At 44.0% G+C, this 20,284-nt stretch overlaps 1 protein-coding gene across 1 annotated transcript in view; it reads right to left on the bottom strand.

Moving 5' to 3' along the window:
- Window positions 1-492: 492 nt before the first annotated feature.
- AGXT2 (alanine--glyoxylate aminotransferase 2) overlaps window positions 493-20,284 on the bottom strand; it is a 33,968-nt gene continuing 14,176 nt past the window's right edge. Inside the window, exons 7-13 of the mRNA XM_008592865.1 lie at window positions 18,401-18,501; window positions 17,264-17,356; window positions 13,963-14,095; window positions 12,423-12,514; window positions 10,673-10,822; window positions 5,359-5,457; window positions 493-1,185 (exon numbers count right to left, since the gene is read on the bottom strand). Coding sequence (XP_008591087.1) covers window positions 1,078-1,185; window positions 5,359-5,457; window positions 10,673-10,822; window positions 12,423-12,514; window positions 13,963-14,095; window positions 17,264-17,356; window positions 18,401-18,501 — 776 coding nt within the window. The 3' untranslated portion in view covers window positions 493-1,077. The remainder of the gene's footprint in view (window positions 1,186-5,358; window positions 5,458-10,672; window positions 10,823-12,422; window positions 12,515-13,962; window positions 14,096-17,263; window positions 17,357-18,400; window positions 18,502-20,284) is intronic.

Genomic DNA, 20,284 nt, shown 5'->3' with positions numbered 1-20,284 from the left:
TTGAACAAAGAGAGAACAGGCCTTAGACTGAGAACATTTGGAAATGACTGTCTTCCTAGAACTGGATTACATTGCTTTGGGTTCACTCTGTTTTTATGATTTCTCTCTACTTATGACAAGTAGTACTGATTTCTCGTTTATTATAATTATAGAAAGTTTACTATTAAATACATTTAAGTAAAAAAGTCAAAGAAAAATATTATCAATTCTATGACAAGTGGTACACGTATATGGGAAAAAGCTATAAATGCATATTCTAATGACTAAAATTTGGGAAATTCTGCTCTTGGAGACTACTGCAATAGGAGTAATGAGGGTTTAGACTAGGGTGGGATGATGGCAGCGGGAATGGGGAAGAAAGGAAAGTTATGATAGATGTTTTAAGGGAGTTAAAGAAGAGGGGGACAGTTATTTCCCTGGTGTATTTTCTGCATCATTTCTCAGGATACATTTTGATGCAATAATGAAAAACTTGAATCAAAATGGCTTATGCAGTACAGTGAATTTATTTTCTTATATATCAAGAAGCCCCGAGGTAGGATGGCTCTGGCACTGGTTAAGTCAGTGGTTCACTGATGTCACTAAGCACTCAGCTTCTGTCCACCTTCCAGTCTCAGCAAAAAGACTTTGTCCTCAAGGCTGCAAGATGGCAGACATGTTGCAGGAATCCCATCATGACATATGATGTTTTCAGTGTAAGAAGTCATCTCTTCCTGAGCTGAAGTGTGAAAGGTGAAGAAACATTTCCCTGAAGGCACCTCCACCAAAAGATCTTTCTTCAGGATGCATTGGCCAAAAATATGTCACATATTCATGCATAAATGAATTGCTGCAAATGGGAATCAAATCACCATAACTTATCTAGATTAATTAGGTCCTTTCCCTGAGGATGATGTTCTCAGGATAACAGGGGACTCTGCTAACAAGTACGGCTTGTGGGCAGCCACCCATGTTTTTACAACTACCATAGAGAGCTGCAGGTTTTCTCTGAATCTCGGTGGTTCTGAAATTCCTCAAATTTACTTTTGAACACAAGTGGGAAGTTCTTGAGGCTGTGGTTTTTTATTTCTAAAAATTTTACTTAGCTCTTCTCTCCATGTGTTGGGTTAAGGCAGAACGCAATACTTCCACTGCAAAATCAACATCTGGTTTAGTGACGCACATCGAGGGCGCAATGCGGAACGTCTGAGGAGACAGGGCGGAGGGGAAGGCATCGTCAGAGCATCAGACACAACTTGGAGGAGAGGCACTAGAGTAAGAATCCCACGCCCTGAGTTTATGCCTTTTCTTGTATTTCTCTCATGGGGTGGGCCTGCTCCTCTCTCCCCAGTGCCGTGTCCAGGCTGTCCCTCCTCCAGTCCCCACACAAACCCCTGTACCATCTGCCTCTGCTCCTTTTCCTTTTTGTCCTCCATGTACCTCCTGGTCCTTCTACCACCTTCCCTGAGGCCCCTCTCGACTCTCCCCTTTGGCCAGCACCGAGGGTGACCTCCGTGTCCATGTGTATGACACAAGCTAGCGTGTCACTTTCCTGACTGCCACAGCCCCCAGCCCCTCTTCTCCACTCCTCTGCATCCACTCACGCCCCAGGCCAGCACCCCGAGCCTTCTCTCCACCAGAAATGGCCCTCTCGTGGCTTCCTGTCCCATCTATCCTCAGCACGGAGACGCCAGCCTCCGCCTGCCTGCGCCATCCACTCAGAGCGCGTCCCTCCTGTCCTCCCCTCCTTCCTGCTGCTGCAGCCGCGGCCAAGTCCCAGCCTCAGCCTAACCCAACTGCTCTGCCCCCGGCTACACGGCTGACAAGTGTTAGGGGAAATCACACAGCTAGGCTGACCGACACCGTGAGAGATGCAGGGTCGCCAGCTTCTGCTGGTCCCCCCAGTTTTCCTGGGCCTCTGCCAGCTTCCCGTCCCCTTCTGCGTCCTGATCGTTCTTGTGCACGGCTCTGCTCCGCGCCCACGCCTCTCACTGTGCCTCACAGACAGTCACGCGTCACGCTTCCCAGAGGAAACGGAAGCTGTCAGGCAGGGTCTGTCTACAAACTTGCTTGCTCCCACGTCCGATCTTAAATCCTTTCCTGAAGGCTCAGAGAACCAGGTGTCTTCACTGTTCCACTGCACCTGTCCCTTGACCCTCACTGATCCCATCACCTTCACTCCAGGACACAGCCCCGTGTTCTCCTGCATCTTCGACTTCCCCTCAGCCCATAAACAAGCAGGCTTAAAGCTCTCATAAGCCAGATCCAAACCACACCAAATAAAAATCCGTGTGGGCCCCTGGTCCCCTCTGGCTACCATACAAATGCCATCCTCCTGCTTTTATCCACACTTGTTAAAGAGGCTGGTTGAGGCTTATCAGCCATTATTTTTCACTTTGCCCTCCCTGCATTCTCATCTCAAACCATTGCAGTCTGGTATTTGCTCCTGTCAACCTGCTGACACCGCTGTCCTACAGTTGCCTGCTCAGTGAGTCTGCCGGGCATCTCTCAGCTCATCCGTCCCGGCCTTCTCTGCTGCACAGGACGCGGTGCGCCTCCCTCTTCCTGCACCTTCCACTCTCCTGCTTCCAGGACCCCTCCCTCTTCCAACTCCTCATCCCTGTCTCCACCTGGGCACCTTTTCCTCCTCCTGCCCTTTGCAAGTTGCTGTTACCCAGGTTTCTATCCTCACCTCACCTCATCAAGACCCTAGACTTTCCAGATTTTCTCATCTCACCACATATATGCTGATGGCCCCAAATCGTGATCTTCGCCTCAGCCCTTTCCTCTGAGCACTGACTTGTGTATAGAACCAGCTGTTCCTCAGCACCTCACATGGAGCGTGTCCAAACCTGAGCTCGTTCTTCCCACCCTACACCTAGTCAGACATGAGGGCTTCATCCCCCACCTGCCTTCACTGTTCATATGCAAGTCCTGTGCATTTTACCTCCAGAGTTGTCCTCAGCCTGTCTCCTCTATCCCTACTCCCACCGCTCAGATACAAACAGCATCCTCAGCCCCACCCGGACTCCCTGCCTCCCATCTTGTCCCCTTGGATTTACCCTCCTCAGAGGCCAGATTCAGAAATCAGACTGCCTGAGTTTGGATCATGGTTCTGCCACTTATTAGCTGTGTGACTGAGGCAATTTACTTAACCTCTCTGTGCCTCTTTTTCTCCATCTATAAAATAAGGATAATCATAAGAGTACTTATTTCATAGGCTTTTTGGGAGCATTAAATGAGTCAGTTCAGGCAAAGTGTTTAGAATAGCGCCCGACAAGCAGCGAGAGCTCCTTACCAGTCCCACACACCGCCTCGGTCCTACGCACCAGCCTTGCCAGTGTGGGCAGCCCTGTGCACTTCGCCATGTTTCCACCTGCGCTTTGTTTATCTTGTTGTTTAAGACTCTGCTAGACAGAAAGGCTGACTTAGGAGTCCCCTCTGTCTCCTGTAATGCCCCTTTTTACATTTACATATGAGCCTACTACCTTGTATTGTCATTTTCTGTTACTTGCCTTTCTCTCCCACCAGCTCCATGAAGAGAGGGACCAGATCTTACTAAGATTGCAGCATAACACCTGCTGCTAAGTGCTTAATAAATGTTTGCCAAATAACAGAGTAGCTAAGCAAGTAAACAATTGTTTTATGTCTTTCTAAGTTACATGTCTTAGGATTTTTAATCATTAAATTAAGCTGTCTGATTTGTACCAAAAAATATTTATGGCCAGGACTAGAAAAAACTCACAGAGAATGTCCCAACAGAAGTGCTCATTCTGGTTTTGTTTGGCCTGGTTTGGTTTGGGCTGGGAGAGCTTTAAGTCTGTTTCCTTAAAGGCTGAGAGGAAGGTGAGGAAAAGTTTAAGATGAAAGAAAACATGGGAATGTTGCCTTGTGTTAAGGTGGAGGGAGGTCTGGCTGGTTAGCTCAGTAGTTAGTGCATGGTGTTGCAATGCTAAGGTAAAGTGTTCAGATCCCATACTGGCCAGCCATGAAAAGAGGAAAAAGAAAAAGTGTGGGAGGGGGAGGAAGAACTGAGGGATCAGGGCACAGGTGGCAGGTCTGAATCCGAACAGCAGAAACGCCTCATTCTTGGAGTCTTCGGGAGAGGAGGTGCTAGGTCTGAATGTTTGTGTCCCCCCCTAATTCATATGGTGAATTCTTCACCTCCAAGGTGATGTGATGGTATTAGGAGATGCAGCCTCTGGGAGGTGATTAGGTCATGAGGGCAGAGCCTATGTGAAGATTAGCTCACTTGCCCCATGTGCCACAAGGTCACAGCAAAAATACGGCCGTCTAGGAAGCAGGCCCTCCCCAGACACCGAATCTGCAGGCCCAGTGATCTTGGACGTCCCAGACTCCAGAACTGTGAGAAATAAATGTCTGCTGTTTAAGCTGCCCAGTGTATGGTATTACGGTGTTTTGTTACAGCCACCCTGATGGACTAGCACAGGACGTAAGAATGGGTGTGGGGACAGATGAGTCTATACAGAGATCTTGCCTGAGAGCTTCCACTTCCCCTGAGAAGCATGAGGCAAGAAGTGGGTATTTCAGTATCCACTGAAATTGTGAGAGGCAGGAACGGAGCAGGGAGACTGGGAAGAATGAGGAATGTTTAAAACGGGAAAGAAAGATGACAAAGAACAGGAACGAATTAGAGAGAGCACAAGTCCCCCTCGCTCTCACATCTCTGCGTGGAGCCCATCCCTGGTGGGGGGATCACTGCCCACAGCAGCAGCAGCAGCAGCAGCCTGCAGTCGCGGCACTGGGGACACCAGGTCCTGACGCGGGACTGGGCCTGACTTCTCCAGGCAGGGAGCAGTACGATCTAGGTCTGAGTCGCTCAGTCCGAAGGCGAAGGACACTGGGAGTGGCTGGTCTTGAGTCCGTATTAGCGACCATGCCCAGGATGGTCCCGCACCGCTCTGGCAGGGGTCACCTGGACCCTCCAGCGCCGTTAGGTTGCTCCCTGCCACAGTGGCCACTAAGTAGGTTCGTGAGCTCAGAGCCCAGGACTAAATTGAGAACGGCTAGGATTGCTTTAACAGGGTCAGAATTCATTCATACATGAGCAAAATGATTTCTTGCACGGCCGTTATGACTGCATCAGCACCCTCACTGTAGAGCGCCTGCTGTGGGCGCGCGTCTCCCACGTGCCTCCGCATCTTCTCGCCAGAGCCGCGGGGAGCAAACCGTTACACCACGGCGCCCCCTCGTGGCCAGAAGGCGCCACTGCCCGTTTCTTTCGGATACGCCTGAGCATTATCCCTGGAGGAAGAGCGGCTGGCTCCGCTTAGCACAGTGTGCAGGAAAGCCACCAGCATTGGGACAGCAGGGAGACGCCCACCTAAAGTGACAGGTCAAGACCAACCTTTCTCTTACCTGGGAAAAAATGCCACCTCTGCCAATGAGGAGCCCCATGTGCTTGCAGTCCTCATGGATTTGATTTACTTCTTCACGGGGAAGAGGCTGGCGACTCGTCTGCAAATACATTTTCAAAACGTTTTCTGTCTGAACGGTTCAAAGAATTATTTCCAAGAGAAGAAAACCCCCTCAAGCGATCAATGCCCTTCTCCTCTCCTTCCCCCCCCCCCCAATCCCCTGTAGTTAATAAAGCTGTTAATTGCCGAATCAAGTTTTGGAGGCTGTTATTAAAAATATTTGTTTTTATCCCAGTTCATGCCAAATTCCTCCAAACAAAATGAAGTTCCACGCAGATAGCCAGTGAATCTTGGCCCTGCTAATGGCTACCCTGGGAGTTTGGTTCTTTAATAGTTGAATGTGGCGTCTGCTTTATTGATGTGGGAATTCTGCTCGGCTCCTCTTCACTTCGTTCTGCCCACGTAAAGAGGCCATTTCAAAGTCCAGGAACTGGCTCAGAGTTGGATGAGGGCACGGCCAAGCATTCCCTGGGCCACAGAAGCCCAAGCATTCCCTGGGTCACAGCACTGGTCACAGCACGGTGGGGGTGGAGCTCTTTGTCCTCGTCTTCCCTACTCCTGGAATTTGCTCTTTCTCCTCCAAGACTTCCTCCTCCAGGGTTAGGGAAGGCAAGCACTTCAAGAGCCAAGAGGCTGTGTCATCACTAGGCATCTGAAGTTGGACCCTGGTACCAGGGGGTTTAGGCATGCCGATACCTCTTTGGTGACACTGGGCTGGGGCTTGTGTTCTTTCTGTGTGTCTCCTGTTTTCCCAGTGTGTGAATCCAAACACCTACCTTTAACTTAGTTATTTCAAGTCTGACTGTGTCTGCATGATTTGGAAGCCTTTCAAACTACAGATATTTGGGCCTCATGCTAGGCCAATCAAATTAGAGTATTTGGGGCAAGGCTTAGGCATCTGTATTTTTAAAGTGCTCCTCAGGTGACTGGGCTGAGAACTGCTCCAATCTTCCTCTGTTGAGGGCTGAATGCCATCACTGCTACTGGCCTTTCCTCTTTCTTCTGCAGCCCAGCCACAGTGGGCATCGGCACCAGGCCTGGCTCCTGGTTTTAGGTGCATGAGACATGATCCTTGCTCGTGGGTCAGCCCCTGCGATCCTCGTGAGGCAGAGGAGGACTCCCTCCACTGTGCCCAGCTTCATCACATCCCTCAGGGCTTCCTACCCACCCTCCCTCTGGGCTTTGCTATCCATTCCCCTCCCCCCACCAGCTCCTGATCCAATTCTCTCCCCAAATCCTCCATTCCTTATAAGGTGTCAGTGTCTGAGAACAGAACAGGACCAGACTTCCCAGGGATGTTTGCATTTTTTGCCTGTCTTTAAGGCTTTAAGGTAAAAATAAACAATGTTCAAACTTTCAGACTATTGGATAATGGAGGACCTGGGATGGAGGAAAGACTAGGATCTTCTCCATTGACCCCCAAATGTCATTGTGTATTCCTGCTTGCCCCTGAGGTTCTCACCTATTAGTGAGGGAAGACTAAAATACTACAAAATAATTTAGGGCTAACCTGTGAGAAGTGGAAAGAAGTCAAGCATGATTTGAAAGACCAGAGATCAGAAGAAGCCAGTGCCCCTAGAAAAGATTCCTGAAGGGAAGTTGGGTTGGTAGGAGCCTTGCCCAACATTATGGATCTGGATAGGTGGAGTTTGTTTGGCCTCACCCCAACATTGGTCTTGGCCAGGACACCCTTGCTCCCTTGCCCATTTTATCAACCCCCCCAACTCCCACCTTTAACTGCTGTGACTGACTGAACATACTACATGCATTCCACAGGGAAAAGCAGGCTGGAAACTCTAATGAGGCAAAGCCACAGGGCAGGCCCTTGTACTGAACACTGTGTCCCACTGCTTGATAATGAAGTGGGCATGTTAGTAATTAAAATGCATGTTGGGTGTATAACGTCCCAACATTATGGATCTGGATAGGTGGAGTTTGTTTGGCCTCACCCCAACATTGGTCTTGGCCAGGACACCCTTGCTCCCTTGCCCATTTTATCAACCCCCCCAACTCCCACCTTTAACTGCTGTGACTGACTGAACATACTACATGCATTCCACAGGGAAAAGCAGGCTGGAAACTCTAATGAGGCAAAGCCACAGGGCAGCCTGCTCAGGCCCTTGTACTGAACACTGTGTCCCACTGCTTGATAATGAAGTGGGCATGTTAGTAATTAAAATGCATCTTGGGTGTATAACGTAGCTTTGCGTTTATCTTTTTTGTTTTTTGCTTCTTTTTTGGTGAATGTGCATTTAAATGATAAAATAATTTTGTGGTTATTTAAGAAAAACCCAAAACTTCAAACAGTAAAACAGTACAGAAATGCATAAAGTAAAAATGGAAAATTTCCCCTTCCCCAATCCTCTTCCTAGGGACACCTCCTATTGATAATTTGGCTAAATATGCATATTTAAACAAATAAGTCATATTTCTAATTTTCTTTTAATAATTATCTTGGATATATATATATGATCTACCTATCTAAATATATGTACATATTTATAATATATATTTCCATATCAGTGTATTTAGACCTATTCTGCTTAAAGTTACCTAGTATTTTGTCATTTGTCAGTAATTTGCTCAGTCTCCTGTTGTTGGGCATTTAGGTTGTTTCCAGTTTTTCATGATTATAAACAATGCTGCAAACATCCTTGTTCATATATATCTTTACATACTTTTGGGAGCATTTCTTTAGGACACATTTCTAGCAGTGGAATTGCCAGGTAAAGATGTATAGACATTTATAATTTTGACAGACAAATTGCTGTCCAAAGGGATGTACAAAATTACATCCTTACCACCACTGTATGGGATGGCGGCTATGCTGGACGGTATCATAGCAAAGGCTTGGGCTGTTACAATTGGGTGTGGTCTGAAGTATTGCATTAAAATCATTCCACAAACACTTATAAAGCACTATCTGCATGTTTCCTGGCCTCAAAAGTGTACAACTTATTTAGGAAAATAAAATATTTACACACAAAAACTGAGTTAACAAATGCATGGTGAATTCCATAGACTGAATGTTTGTGTCTCCCCTAAATTCATATATTGAGACCTAATCCCCAATGTGATGGTATTAGGAGGTGGGGCCTTTAGGAGGTGATTAGGTCATGAGGGTGGAGCCCGCATGAAAGCTATTAGCTCTCTTATAAAAGAGAACCCCAAAGAGCTCCCTCACGCCTTCTGCCACGTGGGGTGGGAAGACAACCATCTATGAACAAAGAAGTGAGCGCTCACCAGACACTGATCGATCTGGCGGCACATTGAACTTGGCCTTCCCAGATTCCACAACTATGTGACTTTGGGTGCAAATTTCTGTTGTTTCTTAGATATGCAGACTATAGAACTTTGTTACAGCAGCCTGAACTGACTATGATAGTAGAAAAGATCTTTTCAAAGGAGCTCCTTAGACAGTGACTGCTAGAGGAACTCTCTGAAGGGTGGAGCCCCCGTGTAGGGGAGAAGCAAAGGCAAGATTTAAGGGGGAGGTGTGAAGAGCTGGATCTCCATAGACAGAGATGGAGAGGAGGGTACTGCGTCCCATGCTTGAGGAAAGCTTGAGCAAGTGACATGAGACGTAGCAGAGTGAATGGCATTGAGGGGATAGTGAGCAGAACAGGAAATGGAAGAGCTGGCATTTAAACACAGGTGGTCTTCCCCCAGGGCCCATGCTTAGAACGGACTAATGGCAGAGCAAAGACAAAGAACTCATTGTACAGATACTATTTTATAGCCTGTTTTATTTTTTCCACAACATAGTCTGTACATCCTTCCACGTCAAATATATATCTATTCCATTGTAGCAGGAACCCAACATGATTAGCTTGTCCTGCATTAATAGTCATTGGGAGAATTCTGATGTTTTACTATGCTGAATAAAGTTCTGACAAACATCTTTGTTCATGTGACTTTGGGTGCTCAGAGTTGGGTTTGGAATAGTAACAGGTGAAGAAACCCCTCCTCTCTCAATGGGCTTTTTGCTCTGGAGTCTAGACTTTAAGGAGTATGGATATCTTTGTGGAAGATCCTGGGGCAGGGACTCGGATGGACTCTTCCGAGCCTTAAAACCTTGTATTGGGCCACAGGCTGAAGATAAGGACATTTTGGCTTGTGAGCTGGAAAAGCTAGTCTCATATTACTCTCTATTTTCCTGTTGTCTTCCCTTAGCTTTTGAATCTTATTTAAACTTTCCTGCTTTGTACTGGTTCTGCCATGTGATATCCATGGAAGAGTCTTATATCCATGATCTGGTCTGAATATGAAAAGAATTCAGCATCCGTCCTTCTAAGGTAGGATGGTGTGGTAAGACCAAATAGCGAGATATCACTCAAGAGAGAGCTGGATCCCTGTGGACAAGAGTAAGGGCTGTGAAGTTAGCCTGGGATACTCCCCCCCATGCCAAGGACCTAGGCTTTGTCTTTATGGAGGAAAGGCATGATTTCCTACTGGCATGCACTGTTGGGGAAGCAGAAGGGTCTGAAAGACATGGCAAAGAAGGAATCAACAGGACTTCATGTTAGAAACAAGGGAAGAGGAGGTGTCATGGATTATTTTGTGGGACTAAGGCTGGATAATTGGGAGAACGGTGGAGGGTGAGAAACAGAAACAGGGATCTTGGGAGGAAGAACCGGTTTGGGGAAAATGCCAGGTTCAAGTGTTGTCATGTTGAGTTTGAGGTCTCCGTGGGCAGCATTTCTCCCTGGTTACTTGGGAGATCGAAATCCATTCACAAACAGACAAGCAAAGAAATGCAAAACCCAGTATACAAGGGGACTTCCAAAAATTCATGCAAAGATTCGTATTATCTTTTAATTCTATTTTTCCATGAACTTTTTGAACTACCCTTTTATCTTTAACATCCTCACCCCAGATCTTCACCACAGCTTTCTCCTGGTCTTTCTCCCTTACTTCCACTAGCTCTCTGGGTCACCTGCCCCTCCCCAGACAATTTCCTCCCCTCCCATATTTCTCAGTATTCAGTCATTGCCTGTGGTCTTTGCTAGCTGCAGGGATAACATTGGTCCCCTTTTCCAAATGCTGTCCCTCACTGCTCTGGAATTCTCAATGACCTGCTAGCATTTTGTTCATGCTCAACATTCCCTACTAATCTCCAAAGGGTTTTGTTGGCTCCTGCTGTCCACAGGTGCTCTCTCGCCCTGAGAATGAATGAATGATCTTTCAGCGGATGCTTCCTACCTTCACTCCTGCTGGCCCCAGGAAGCCACAGAAAGCAGCAGATCAGTACCTACCTTGTCCTGCACCATTTCTATTCCTATCATGAGGCCTTTGCCTCGGACGTCTCCAACAATTTCAAACTCATCCCTCAGCCTAGCAAACTTCAGTAACATGTAGGTACCAACTTCTTGACTGTTTTCCTGGAGATTTTCTTCTTTAATCACCTGTTAAGAGAAAAACTCAGATGACCTCTCATGGCCAAAGTTCTAAGACTGAGGATAAAGCACAGCAAGGCCCATGTAGATGACCCTTTTTAAGGTAATTTAACCAAGAAGAACTCAGAACAAAGTCTGGTGTGGTCACACCATGGACTGCAGAGAGTTTTATTGTAAGAAGAAAAGTCTTGGTACAGGGGATGTTTACTATCCCAAACCCTTCACCTTCGGGGTGGGTAAGAATTTAGGAAAGAATAAAACATATTTCTGAATGCAGTTGGTAACATAGATTCCATAATCCTGAGGTTGCTATCGCCAGGCTTTACTGAGAACTGGGAGGCAGTAGTGAATAAGACAAATGCTCTGAGGAAAGAAATACCACAGGTGCTTTCCCTGCTGGGGGATGGTGACCTTTGTCCAGCAGCCCTCAGCCAGACCTAGACTCCCATAACCAAGCACCCCAACTTGGGGCCCTGGCCTCTTTAGCTGGGCCAAGCCCCATGTGTGCTAAGAGCCAGGGCACCAGAAGATAGAACAGGATTCTCATGTTACATCCCACTCACAGCAGACACCCGGGTTTTTTGAAAAGACACATGAAATATACTACATTTATATTTAGCTGATAATAATTGCATGGCTCCAGGCAAACCTTGATGATTTTAAGACCCATGTGTTCACCTTAACTCTCTCTATCTTTTAAATTGGTTGAGGTGACACAGCACTTAAAAAAGAAGAAAAGCTGTCAATGTCTACAAAATGAAATAAATGACACATTCCTACCCACACTTTCTCATCTCATGATCTAATCATATTTGAAAATACTGATTTAATTGACAAGGGCAGCTTTTATGTGTTTATTTTCATTTAAAAATTCTCTTAAATTTCATTTTTTTGAGAAGGTAGATCATGTTTATGATTTTAAAATCAGAAAGTATAAAAGTGTAGCAGCAGAATGACTCTCACTGACTCCTGTCCCCTAGCCCAGTTTTCTTCCCTACAAACAACCACAGTAATTCATTTATCAGATATTCTTGCAGAAATACATTATATTTATTTAAGCAAATGCTATTATGCATCTTAGCAAGGACATTTAAAAAATATTTTTCAACAGACGAGACCCCAGTTTAAATCAGTGGGGTAAGGCTGAACAGTTGCTCAGAATAGCTGAATCACCAAGTTGTAATCACGTAGAACTCAGTTTCTCTTTAGTCATTTAATTTATGACAGTATAACAAAAGGAAGAAAGAAAAAATACACACGACAGGGCCAAAATTAAACTAAAAAAAGATAGCCATTAGTAACTATTTGTAAAACACTACCCAGATAACAAAGATATTTCAGTGCTAACAGCAGGCTAGGGGAATTCTTACATTTCCTAGTATGTGAAGTTTATTATGTATTATTTCTTATCTAATACTTCAAGCACCCAAAAGATATCTTAAAAAAGGGAGAAGGCTGAATGATAACTGGAACCCTAACTTAAATTGATGAACTACTAATTAACTCTCCACTTAATAATGTAATGTGGTAGAGTTCTGATAATGTGTGTGTGGTTTTGAAATAGTCATTTTGTAAAATGAGTGATGTTAATGTGGCTGCTGGAACGAACCTCAAGCACAGCAGATCCAATGGCGCAGGCCATGGGGTTCCCTCCAAAGGTGTTGAAGTGATTCACGCATTGAGCCAATGACTTGGCAATCTCTAGGGGGAGAAAATGAAAGGTAGATGAAGAGGGACACATTCCTATCCCTCATCTCTCATCACATCACTTGGATTACATTTACTTTCCTGTTGTAAATGCCATTGTGTCCAATTCATTCTTCCCTCACCTGATTGATAGTGGATGTTTTGGACTGAATTGTGTCTCCTCAAAATTTATATGTTGAAGTTCTAACCCTGAATGTAATTAAGGTTAAATGTGGTCATAAGGGTGGGGCCCTAATCAAATAGGACTGGTGTCAATATAAGAAGAGGTAGAAGACCAGAACTCCCTTTTTCTCTCTTCCTTGTGCACATAGAGGAAAGGCCATGTGAGGACATAGCAAGAAGGTGGCTGTCTGCAAGCCAGGAGGAGAGACCTCACCAGAAATTAACCCTGCTGGCACCTTGAGCTTGGACTCCCAGCCTCCAGAACTGTCAGAAAATAAGCGTCTGTTGTCTAAAGCACACAATCTGCGATATCTTGTTTTGGCAGCCTGAGATGACTAATATAGTGATAAAGAAAAATAGCTTATTTACTCAATGAGAAGTTTGATAACAAAATCTTTAATGTGTTATATGAATTAAAAAGTACCTTAAAACTTGATTTATGGGAATTTACATGGAAGCTTCACTTAGCTAAACCTTTTTTTCTGAATTCTACTCTTGAGACCAAGAAGGAAATGTCAAGAACACAATCTCACGTCAAGGATTTAGTAACATAATTTCCAGACTGTTTCAGGGTGAGTATATATTCAGTTCATTATACTCCACCTTCTACACCCACTTTTTTGTGCCTTTATTCATTCAGGAAAAACACTGAGCTACTACACTTAATTTGGCCTCTGAAATGTGTTTAGTATTGGTGGAAAAAACAAATAAAATAATCTTAGGATTTTTAATGATAAGTGGTTTGTAAAAAAATTCCTTTCTGTAAAACCTTACTAAAATGGAAAATACGGTTAATTTTAATGTTTATGTTCATTTCATAGAATGTTCTAGATAAGTGAGATTTCTACTGTATTTGGCCATTTTGTTGATAAGACATCAACAAAGAAATCTCTCACTCTGGACCTTGAACCTGTTGCTTCTTGGTGTGGGAAGACCAAGTAAGAGTCTCTTTCAAGACTGATTTTTCTGGAGGTTTCAGGGTTGGTTCCATTTTAGTTTTGTAGCACATTTTCCTAGACTTTGTCAGTGTGGTGGAACTCTGCATTTCGTTGTGGGGATGGGAGAATTAGTCTTACCTACTGCAAGAGCAGGAAGGACTGCTTTTCTTCCAGGTGTCCCACAATCTGGCAGAAGACTGTTTCTCTCTTTCATTTGCTTGGGGAATACATCATGTCATTTCCGTCACTGTTTCCAACCCACACAAGTTCCGAAACACGTGTTTTATACCATAGCCAGTGCAGGAGGCCCAGAAGCAAACACAAAGTGCCCATCAGTCCTACCTGGAGTGGTTACAACTGCTGCCATGGGAAAGCCATTCCCAATCCCTTTAGCCATGGTGACAATGTCAGGCAGGACGTCGTGGGTTTGGAAGCCCCAGAAATGAGAACCCAACCTTCCAAATCCTGTCTGCACCTGATGAAAACAAATTCAAATCTATTGGAAACCTTCCAAGAAGCTGCTTTTTCTGTTTTCTTCTTTTTCCTCCTTTCCTTTCTCCTCCTCCTCACCCTCAACATCATCACCACCAGCCATTACCGTCACCAGCCTTGTAGTATCATGGACAAAGTACTAAATCTGTGCCTGAGCTTTTGGGCATTTAAAGATATTTACTAGCTTTGTGTAATTCTGGATGTTTCTAAAGTCCTCTGAACCTCTATTAAACCACCTGTCAAATAGATATACAAATAACAGTACAACACCACTGGGCTGCTGTGAGCATCTTCTCAATAATACATGTGAAAGCAATCATTAAGATTAACAATCCTTAACAAGCCTCTCCTGTGTGTAAGTCTGTGGGGTAGAAAAGCGTAGAAGCTGGGTCTGCCCCAGGCTGGAGGAGGCAGGGATTACTGTCGGTCTAATGGACCTGGGGCACTTGCCCCTCAGCCTGGACAGGCTGGTCATCGTCTTCCCATGAATCTTCGTGAGAATTGCATCATGAGGAGGTCCCAGCTGAGCCATTTAACTCAGGTTAAATGTGGTTATAAGGGTGGGGCCCTAATCAAATTCTCTAATCTAGAAATTGCAGTGATTGGACTGAAAGTTGACCTTAGTTTTTTTGTGCATGCTGTTCTCTCTCTCTAGAAGCCCTCTTCCTGTTTCTTCATCTCATTAATTTCTGCCCTTCAAAACACAGCTCCATCATCACTTGGTCTAGGAAGCTTTTCCTGAGTCCCAGTAGGCTCCCACTCAAGGTACTCTGAGTGTGCTGCCTTCAGAAGTTTTCACTGTGGCTTATCATCACTAGTGTATGTGTCCGATGGCAAAGGAGCCTGTCTTACTCCTCTCTGTATCCACAGCACCTAGCAGAGTGCCTGATACAGTGTAGACACTTAATAAGTGTTTGCAGAATGAATGGAGTGGCAGAAGCGCTGAATTGAATGAAGCCACACAACAGCTCCATGCAAATTCCTGCTAGAGCCTTCCCAGTGAAGGTTCCTTGATCTCTTTCTGGCTCTCAGTCTGCTTCTCCCCACACATACCACAATGCAGGGAGGAAATAGGGGTGTAGGCTCTTGAAGCTGAAATGCACTTGAAAGAGCAAGTTTTCTTCTCAGGCTCTCTTTTCATTTTCCCTGTTCTTTCTAGATTCTGCAAAGTCAGATTCTAGGGGTTAGAATGAGATCAATTTCACAGAATTTTATAGTAGGATAGAGATGGATCATTCTAAGGTTTATGAACACAAATGTCTTCGGGGATGAGGAGCTTACACAAGGGAGAGAAGCAGGCTGGGTCAATGACACTGAACAGGGGCAGGGACTGCCTAAGAGCAGTCCATTTCAAATTTAAAATTAGTCTGTGCCAGACCAGCCAAGACTGGCTGCCATGTTTGGCCCCAGAAGTTGCCAATTTTCTATCTTTGATTCCAAATTCTTCATTTTAAAGAAAAGAATGCCAACGATTATTACTCTGTGACAGAACTGTCCCCTGCACTCAGGTTTCCATCTTGCACCCTCCTTTCTGTCCCACTTTGCCTTTCTATCCCACATTCTGTCATTTTTGAGGGGTGGCTTGGTACGTTGGTTAGTGGTGTGGTTTTGGGAGCCTGAGTCCTGGATCTTTTCCTACTAAATGCATGAACTTGACAGATGATTTGACCATCTTGGACTTAAATTCACATATCTGTGAAATGGTAATAATTACACTGGAGCATACCTTATAGGATTGCTGTAAATGTTAACTGAGTTAATACATGAAAAGCACTATGAACAGTTCCTGACACATAGTAAGTACTGAGAAAGTTCTAGCTCTTCTTATCTTTACCTAGCCATTAGGATAGTCCTTCTTAAGGTTATCCTGTCTTAGGCAGTTTCCAATTACATTCTTGACAGTCATAAAACCACGTATCTTAGAAAATTCGGAAATTCACATTTTCCTTGAATTCAGTCCTTCCTCCTAATTACTCTGACTGTGGCAGCTTGACTGTGTGCTGATTCTGAGGCCAAAGTTTATCCTCCTCATTGATGTGGCTAATTTTAAACATACTGAATATAATTTTCTTCTTTTTGTAATAACAGGTTAAATTTCTTCAGCTAGGACTTTGATTTGTTGACTGGCAGGTTGGAGAAGGGAGGACGGGAAGGGCAGGAGGTGTCAGCCCAAGCCATGACCCGTGCACCTGGGCATGACACAGACCTGGCTGCATGTGAGGAAATTGCAAACTTTTTGCTGAAGGGGCAGCCCAACTTCAGCTGAAGGGAATTTTTAGTTGAGGGAAACTGTGCAGAAAAGATGGCAGGATTGAAACAGGTCTGAAACACACTTACAAGTTGTCCACTTGTCCTTGGTGGGTCTGACCACGTGTTAGTGCAATCATGATGGGTCACTGAGCAGGGAGCCTGAAGGACTTCTCTGGCCCTGGTGACCATCCCCTGGTCTTTTAATCTCCATAGCTATTTTTAGTAGACAAAAGACTGCTTTCTTTGATACACTCTAATATTAGGTATAATTATAAGTACATTGACCCCTTTAAAAAACACCAGACTAAAAGCTCACATAGCCAATGACTTTTATTTTTTTCAAAGGAGTCCTCTTAGGGGTCCTGTGTGCCTATTCCAACAATGCTGTCTTAACTCAGTTATTTTACAAATTTTTGAGAACTATTTTCCAAATATCTGTGATGGTGGCACTCTTCTAGTTTAGAGGCTGGGGATGATGATTCATTTATTTCTAAAATATTATTTCCAGGCAAGTTTTGTCAAAAAGGTATATACTGCCAGAGTGGTTAATACTATTTTGGCAAAAATTAAGATGAAAACTTGATTATGAGATTAAATTTCCTGCGTGGTTTGTCAGCTGCTCCTGAAGCAATTCTCTAAAAGGATTTTAAAAAATATGTTGAGTAATGGTAGCATCACCTATGCCAGTTAGCCACTTATTTGATACACATCATTTGGGATGTTTAAGTTCTTGTTGTACTTGTTAAACTGACCAGCTAACTAGCAAGAACCTCACTAGTTTATAGCCGCACTTTGGAATTCACATACTAGATGCTTTCTGCCTGGAATGTAAAGGAAGGTTTGAAGAGGCTTCTGACTGAGACTTTCCTGTTCCCACTGTGCTAGATTGCACCCCACGCACCTCATCTGCAATGCACACGCCTCCCCTCTCTCGCACCAGCTCGAAGGCTTCCTTTAGAAAACCCTTTGGGTACTGGACAACTCCATTCACGCCCTGCAAAAGACCGAACCAAGAAGACCTATAATAATGGCACCAGGCCCTTCAAAGCATTAACCCCCCAAAAAAAAACCCCAAACCCCAACACATTATCACCATTATCAGAATAGTAATACTAGCAATTTTTTTCAAAAGACCGAACCAAGAAGACCTATAATAATGGCACCAGGCCCTTCAAAGCATTAACCCCCCCAAAAAAAACCCCAAACCCCAACACATTATCACCATTATCAGAATAGTAATACTAGCAATTTTTTTCCTTTTTTTTTTTTTGTCTTTTTTCGTGTCCGGCAACAGATTGCAACCCTCAGTGTCGCGCCCGTACTGGACCGGGACCGGCAACGGGATCGCAACCCTCGGTGCTGCGCCCACACCTCGCTCAGCCAGTGAGCGGGAACCAGTCTGTATGTGGGATCCGAACCCTCAGTGGGAGTGCCACTGCGCTCCCAAGCGGCGCACTATAACAGTGCACCACCGGGCTGGCCCGTAATACTAGCAATTTTAAAAAGTCTGAAGAACTGCTTCAACTCTGGGTGAAAAGAGGGGCCATTACATTTCTGCCATGACTTCTGGAAAAAGGATGCACATATTTACTCTTTTTTGAGATTAGAAAAAAGTAGAATAAGGGCACCTAGTAAGATTAAAGAAAGACCCCCCTGACAGTGTGGGTGTTAAGCAACTAAAAGTTTTACTGTTTTTTTTTCCTGAGAATTTTAGGAATCCGGTAGTTTCATCTATCTGTTCAGTATGGGGATGGAGATTTTTTTAAATTTTATTTTTTACTTTTAACTTTTATTACTATATTCATTATACAATGTAATCATTTTTTGTGGCTCTTTACCAATTCCTTGAGATCATTTTTTAATGGTCAATTAAAAATCAGGGCTTTATATATTTTTTTTTTTAAGGACCAAGAGAAAAAATTGAATTTGGAAAGGGACACAGCACTGGGCTCTTAATTTGAAATTCATTAGAATGTATGAGTTAAAACTCCGATAATTGAAAATTCAACTCATTAGTGTCTAAGGTTTGTATACCCACTTGAATTGGTTCCGCAAAGAATCCAGCAATTGACTTGGCAACAGAAGTGCTCAGAGTATCTTTGAACTGTTCAATATACTGATCTTTAGCTTGGCAGCAGTCTACAAGCAAACAAAAACAAAAGATGTGAGAATGGCATCCAGAGAATGGGAAAAAACATAGAGAAAAGAACAGAAAACAGGGTGAGTAAATTGATTAGAGACCCTGAGACTATGTAAACTAGGACATGAGGACATGCATTTCCAAAGGCGGGACATTCTTTCAGATGACTTGTACTTTAGTTTTCCGAGGGAGATTAGGGTAGCCATAAAAGCATAAACAAACCACTTCAATTGTTTCCAGCTGGAGAAAAAATGCCCCAAAGTGTCCTTGACTATATAGCTGAGGACATCCGTCCTCTCAAACAGGTGGATCTAATTCAAATGTAATTGGGGTGTGGATTCAATCTATTTGAAAATAATTCTAGGCACCTTTTATTGCCACTTAATCTGATGTACAGTTTTAAGGCTATAAAGTGTCTCCATCTTTGGAGTTAGTAAATATGTTTGTGGAATTATAATTCAGTTTAAAGAGGAGTGCACTAGAGCCCATAACGTTCAGCCATCGCAGCCCTTGGCACTTGGTCCTGTGCCTGTTGTTTGCGGGTCTTTCTCCCTTACGTTGAGAGCTTTTCATGGGCAGGAACTATGCCTTGTTCACTTTTGGAATCTCTGTGACCAAACATACTGTCTGGTGTACTGTAGGTGCTCAGTAAATGCTTAATAAATTAAGAGGAAAATAAAGGCAGAAATTGTGGCTGATGTGAGACATCAAGCAATTTTACTCAAAGGTCTTTCTTATCTGGAATGGGAATAAAATTTCCTAGTTCAAAGGATCTGTCTTTAATTCATTCATTCTCTTTTTGGCTGAGTCTAACTGCTGATAAACCAACCCACCAAGTTTTAAATTTTAATTATCATTATTATTATTTTTTATTATTACTAGAAGGTATATAGTCATCCTTGGTATCTGCAGCAATCATCTTCAAAAGTGAAGCATAAATATATCTTATATTTCAGCACTTCATTAAAAAGTGGGAAAAACATTACCTGGCCCCAGACATCTTTTTAGGCTACATACGATATTTGGGAAACTTGATTGACAGAGGTCCTTGATATTTTTGGTTAGCTGGAGGTTAGAGGTTGCAGGTGTGGGGAAGGAAATAATGACAAAGATATCAAACCTGGAAAGTATGTTTTTAGCATCACTTACATTGTTTCAATGGGAAGAATAAAGTATACAAATAAATTTATGCCTCTAGAAATTGAATTGAATTGAAATTCTCTATTTTTCTTAGGAAAGGAAGAGAAAACAGCTTCAGATGACCCTAAAGGACAGAACAGATGTATGTGCAAAAGACATCATTTGGAAATTTAACAAGCCCATTTGTAACTAGAGAAATCAAAGAGTGGAGCAAAATCAACCCAAGTGGCTTAAATCTGGGCAAAAGCAAACCAAGAGAAAGTTTTGCTAGAACCTATGCTAGACCTTTCATGATTTTTTTCTGGTCTGCGTATGTGTTCAGCGATGAGTGGGGTCATCTGCTGTGATGAGCTTTTTACTTCCTTTCACAGTCACTTCACTGGCTCATTGTTGTAACTGCAGGTCAGGCCGTCTCTGGAGAGACTTGGAGCATTGGTGTGTCCATGACAACAGGGTGGAGGGGGTGCGGGGAGGGTGGATGCTCTGTGGGGTGCTACCACAGAGTGGCTCTGCAAGAGTTTATTTTAGTTGGTGGTGCAGAAAGAGTTAAGCAGAGTGAAGAGCCAAGAAAGAACAACAATTTTTTTTTTTTTTTTTTGTTTTTTTTGTTTTTTTCCGTGTCCGGCAACGGATCGCAACCCA

This window comes from Galeopterus variegatus, unplaced genomic scaffold (assembly GCF_000696425.1).
Source record: "Galeopterus variegatus unplaced genomic scaffold, G_variegatus-3.0.2 Scaffold8416, whole genome shotgun sequence".
NCBI classification, from domain to species: domain Eukaryota; kingdom Metazoa; phylum Chordata; class Mammalia; order Dermoptera; family Cynocephalidae; genus Galeopterus; species Galeopterus variegatus.
This window is presented reverse-complemented; position numbering and strand designations above follow the sequence as displayed.